This window comes from Gambusia affinis, linkage group LG07, assembly GCF_019740435.1.
Source record: "Gambusia affinis linkage group LG07, SWU_Gaff_1.0, whole genome shotgun sequence".
In the NCBI taxonomy this organism is placed as follows: domain Eukaryota; kingdom Metazoa; phylum Chordata; class Actinopteri; order Cyprinodontiformes; family Poeciliidae; genus Gambusia; species Gambusia affinis.
The window spans coordinates 26263172-26269171 of NC_057874.1; the positions used below are offsets into that span (position 1 = coordinate 26263172).

A 6000-nucleotide genomic window follows, 5' to 3' on the forward strand; every position below is an offset into this window, starting at 1 on the left:
TTTGTTAATATATGAAGGCATGTAACAAACAGCAAGTAAAACATTCTACGTCTTGCCTCAGAGGGCAAGATAGATCATGTAATGAAATATTAATTTGCACTACATATTTAACTTGGTGCTTTTCTTCTGAAGTGATCCCAGTCAAAGACATTGTTTCCCACACAACACTGTAATTTCCCGGTTTAGAACAGAGTACAGCCAACAGAACATGTGATCTAATTAGGTTTCTTTTTCAAAATTAGTAATAAATATTATAGAGACTGTCAGTTTTCATCTGTATCAATTTGAAGTCATTTTTTTATCATCTCACCCATTTTTAGCCAGGCTCTTTTTTTCTTCATTAGCTAACAGGCCTGTTAGACCTCAAACAAACATCTGCTCCTCCAGCTTGCTGTTGACACCACCTATTTATATCAATACAGAAAAAAACCCACACAAAAAACATGATTTTATTCTATGTTGTCATATGACAAGCATCACACAATTATTTTTATCATGATATCAGCAATGCGAACAGCCAGTGAGAAGGTGTTAATAACAAGCCAACATGAGGCGTTAATGAGAGTTCAGCCCTGAAGCCAAAAAACCGACACACTTTTATTCATCACTTTTATAAATAAACATAATGAAAATTGAAGCTCAAACTCATAAATCTGCTTAGACCTGTGCACATTTTATCCCAGAATAAATTATTTTAAAATCAACAGAGGGAAGCATGATGCAGTTTGGGTACATGTTTAATGAAAGGCACTCTTTGCTGGATAAATAAAACATAGCAAATTATGACACTGTATACTGTACAACGTTGACACATACAGTAACAGTTTAACATATTCAGTGCTTCGTAACATAGTAAAGTGCTAATTACTGAAGTGACCTACTCATGTCACCTTATTGGATTATATTTTCCTAGCAGGTACAGCTTTTTCAATGGATGAAGAACGCAATGTTCCTTTAGACCCACACATTATCACCATAAAGCATTTTTTTGGATTATAAAGGAATTGACTGAGTTACAATTAAATTCACTGACATTTTAGTACAAGCAATATTTATATGAACAAGACACTCGCATACATTAAGTTTTCAGTGACAGAAATGTGTCATGCATAAATGGTTCCAATTCATGTTTTTCTTATAGAAATTACAAGTCATATGTTATCACAAACCCAGTTAGCTCATTATTGTTGTATGTCTCTCAATCTCATGTCAAATAAATTGTTTCTTATTATAAGTTTTAAAAAAATATAATAAATTCAGTCTATATATATATATGTGTGTGTGTGTGCGCGTGGGCATGTGTGTGTGTGTGTATGTATCAAAGGTTCAGATATGATAATGGGGATTAAGCCTCAGCCACTATGCCATGCATTGAAGTAAGAGATAACAAGGCAGATGAAAAAATACTTAAAAAAACTTTGTTTTGCCCTAACCTAGTCTATATATATATATATGATTTCACATTTCTGCACACTTAAACACATTTTCCCTGCCAACAATGGATGATGTGAAGCTCCTAAAGGGCTTAAGACATACATAGAAAAACATTTTCAGTGCAAATAAGTGATTCAGTTTTAAAGGGTAAGTTCACTTTAGAACAACAAGTGTTGACATCTTTCATTTACAGTCAAAACCATGTTCATTTGGGCTTGGTGCCAAATTCTAATAATAAAACCGGTGGAAAAAAAAAAGCAACCTGCCTTTTTGATCACTAAAACTGCTGCATGCAAACCTTTTGCATGTATGGTGAAGATTAAGCAAGTTTATATTTAAGTTTGCAGGCTAACTATAAGATTAATAGCAGACATGCTACTGTGCCAGCTATTTATCACACAGATAGTGTTACATGGAAAGGTGCTGCAGGCTGTACATTTGCACCTATAGACCTGCTGAGAAGACAATGTGTATGCCAATGTCTTATGTTACACCTCCAACACTTGGCTGCCCTTGAACATGTTGAAAATACCAATCTTGAGTTTGCTGAGTATGACAAAGTGTAGACTAACAATGAACTGGGTGAGCTCAGATTACTTCATTTGTTTTCATCTGATGGACAAATATACACTATTTCTGTCTAAGCAAGCCAATTTTTAGGTGAAATGTTGGGCTGTTGTAGAAGTCCTTTCTTGCTGCACTGTGTATTCTGTGAGTTACTGAAACAGTAGTTTCTGAGTTATGTTAATTGCACTTTGACACATCTTCATGCAGACAGACAGTTTGTGTACTGGTTGTCTCACCACATGGTGCCTAATAATACTGTAATTATTTGCAGTACAAAAGATGAGTGAATAAACCACTTTTGTCTCACTAACACATATGCTTGTGTTTTTTATGTCTATCTTCCTCTGACATTAATAAAAACGACTTATCTTTCTCAGTGCATGCCATTTTTCTCATTTTGCCATGTGCCATTAGTCTTGTTGAGAGAAAGGGTACTTCCATACTTGTTAGCAGCTGACATTTTCTGGGCAGCTTCTGCAGCTGCATCCAACACTTGTTTCTCTTCTTGCTCTGTCTCACGGTGATAGAAATAGTTGAAGTTGGAGACAATGACAGGGACTGGCAGGGCAATGGTCAGGACACCAGCAATGGCACAAAGGGTGCCAACCATTTTGCCTCCCACTGTAATTGGGCACATGTCCCCATAACCAACAGTGGTCATGGATACTACAGCCCACCAGAAGCCATCAGGGATGCTAACAAACTGCGTCTGGGGCTCATCCACTTCTGCAAAGTAGATGGCACTGGAAAAAAGGATGACTCCAATGAAGAGGAAGAAGATTAGCAGCCCCAGTTCCCTCATGCTGGCTTTTAGGGTTTGACCCAAAATCTGAAGACCTTTGGAGTGGCGGGAGAGCTTAAAAATTCTGAAGACTCTCACAAGTCGAATGATTCTTAGAATTGCCAAGGACATGGTCTGACCTGCATTCAAATCTTCGTCCGGCTTTGTGGCCAGCTCGGTTCCCAGGGTGACAAAATAAGGAATTATAGACACAATGTCAATAATATTCATGATGTTATTAAAGAATTCACTCTTGCTGGGGCAAACCACAAAACGGACACCAAGCTCAAAGCAGAACCATATAATGCAAATAGTCTCCACAATGAAAAATGGGTCCGTGAGATATGTCCACACAGTTTTTGGGGCAGGGTAAGAGGCAGTTCCGTTGATCATTTGGATGAAACCTGGAGGAAAATCGCTGTCGTCCCTGAACACTGGAAGAGTCTCCAGACAGAAAATAAAGATGGAAATGACAATGACAAAGACAGAGACCAGAGCCACAGATTTGGCCGCACTGGAGCTCTCAGGGTATTCGAAGAGGAGCCAGAACTGCCTCTGCAGTTCATTGGTTGGTAAAAGGACTTCAGGTTCTTTAATAAACCCTTCATCTTCACGAAACTGCTCCATTGCTTCATGGCCCAACTCATAGAAAACAATTTCATTAGCAAAAATGTCTAAGGGAACATTGGCTGGTCTGCGGAGTCTCCCTCCTGACTGGTAATAGTAGAGAATCCCATCAAATGATGGACGATTTCTGTCAAAAAAATACTCATTCTTCATTGGGTCAAAGTATTGTAACCGCTTCATGGGATCACCCAACAGTGTCTCTGGAAACTTACTCAGGGTACTAAGTTGGGTTTCAAACATCAAGCCAGAAATATTTATGACGACTTTCTCATCTTTCTCCTCCAGGCAGTGCTTTTCGAACAGATCTTCATTCTCATAATAATCCTTCAGCATCTTACTGAAGACACTGTCAGTGGGAGACTCACTGTTTGCCAGGAGCTTCAGACTGGAGATTAGACTGCCACTACTGGAGTTTGCCTTGGAGGTAAGAGTTGGAGGAGTGGAAGGGGACAACCCTTCCTGTCCAGACTGACGCTGTCGCCGTCCTCTGCGTGGTGACTGAGGAGGAGAAGCCAGCCGGTGGGCCAGCAAGTTCTGATCAGGAGCCTCTGAGTTGGGTGAGGTCGGATAACCCGAGTCACTTGGGTCACCTAGGTTGATACCAACATCGTCCATGTTTTCAAAATTAACAAGCGGCACCTCCATTGCCTGCTTTGATGCAAGCTATGATGGTCAATCTGGTTCCGGAGACAGAGAATGAACCTCAACCAGTGCCACGCTGAAGATAGCGCCAGAGCTTCTCTCCTCCTGGTTACCATTCAGGCTGCTGGACACTAAATTTGGATTCAGGCCTTTGGTTAATCTGTAAAATAGTGTGATAAAAAGAGATGTATTAAATTCTTCTTAAGTGCTGCAATCTAGTTTTGTTGATAAGGAGATTTTGTGTCGGCTCCTGTTTGCATCAGCAAAGAACCTGCTATCTGACACTCTGCAAGTGCAGTTATTTTTCCTCTTCAATTTCTTTCCAGTGACCTAAACAAAAACTCACACTGCAAGATCAGACGTGAAAGTGCTTACATGCAGCATATGGGGCATTATTGCTGATAATGTGTAGCAAAACTGTTTCCTCTGGCAAAACAACTGATTCTCCATATATGACTGATGCCATAAACTAATAAAAAATTTAATTTTCCTTTATATTTTAACCTCAATATTTTTTAATCCTAATTTCCAATGTCTATCAGAAATCTTCTTGAGTTCAAAGTAGTTTGTCACTTTTACAGCTGTTGTATCTGTTTATCATTCCTTTAGCCAGGTTTGAACAGGTAACTAAATTGTAACGTACACCATAAGGCTGAAATTCACTTGACACTGAGGGCCCTTCAAGACTCAAGGAGATTCACATGACCCGGATTCCATTCTCAGCTTAGCAGATAGCATGACAATTAAGGGTATAGAGTTAAATCTTATATAAAGAAATTATAGATGATAGATACATAATTATGTGAGCTAAGTGTCCCATGTTAGTGACAAAGGGTGAACGAGCCCAAGAGAGAAGACAAAGGACATCACCAAGATGTAAGAAGTAAGAATCAACATCCTTTGATTAGAGACACTTTTCTGAATGTAGAAAAAACTTTCAATTCACAGATAGGTTATTATCTGTCACTAGCCCGACATTTACAAAAACAGTTATCACTGTAAGGAGACATAAACATCAGACCTGACTGTCAAAGAGGCACAACATGCATACAGTGAGGACTCACCCATGTCCCTGGTTTTGCAGAAGTTTCCGTGCCCTCTGTGTCCCGCCTGCCGGCTCCGCTCTGTTCCCCACTTCCCTCACACTCCCTCATCCAAACTTCCAATCAAGAGTGTCTCTAGCTGTATTAAAGCTCTCACTGAGTAATTTTACACCATAAGCGAAACCAGAGAAGCTGAATACACCCTCACAAACTCACAAACGTACACAACTGCTTTCTCACTCTCTCACAAACACACACAAACACAGATAAACAGTAAAACACCTACAAAGGTATCTGACTGTACACTAAATGTGGGGGTCACCTGGCTTTGTTCTGGAAGCTCCCTCCTCCGTCAGTAGGGACATTATAGGTAAGCTCTGTGATAGGAGATTTACTGTGCAGGAGCCAATCGCTGTTTGATGAGGGGAAGGGAGTGTGGGTTCCACTCACTTGCCATTTTTCTGCAGACTAAGCATCCACTTGCAGGATCATCCGATAAATCCTGACCTTCAGGATTGAACTATTTTTGTCCTTTTTTACACTACTTGTCAATATCTGCAACAACATCTGTTTGCCTTGGGACTTCAGACTGTTTTTCTTCTATCCTGATTTGGCACAAACTCTTATTTCATCTGACATCTGATTTGTTTCTGTATTTTATTCTAATCCTTATACACAAATCCTTCATTTTTGTAAACAAGTGCAAGGTCCAGTTTCATATATAAAATCTGTACATACTTTTAGTCAAAGTTGCAAAGTGTTCAGGAATGATTTTTCAAGCACACATTTGTTTAAAAAGCGAACAAAGTCAAGAGTTAAACTAAATTGCACAGATTTTAAGCTCTTATCCTCAGAGGGTGAGGAAGGTCTCTTCAACCATTAAAAAATTAAATCCATTATTTAGAC

The 6000-nt window shown here is 39.3% G+C and overlaps 1 protein-coding gene across 1 annotated transcript; it reads right to left on the bottom strand.

Annotated features, from left to right (window-relative positions):
* Positions 1-720: 720 nt before the first annotated feature.
* Positions 721-5225, bottom strand: LOC122833489 (potassium voltage-gated channel subfamily A member 10). The gene is made up of 2 exons (XM_044121085.1): positions 5116-5225; positions 721-4211 (listed from the first exon to the last, which is right to left on the bottom strand). The coding sequence occupies exon 2, from the start codon at positions 4052-4054 to the stop codon at positions 2375-2377; it is 1680 nt and encodes a 559-aa protein (XP_043977020.1). The 5' UTR covers positions 4055-4211; positions 5116-5225; the 3' UTR covers positions 721-2374.
* Between the last annotated feature and the right edge of the window lie 775 nt (positions 5226-6000).

What these genes read in the sequence shown, in the direction of transcription:
- LOC122833489 (XM_044121085.1), bottom strand. Translation starts at nt 4,054, where the DNA reads ATGGAGGTGCCGCTTGTTAATTTTGAAAACATGGACGATGTTGGTATC.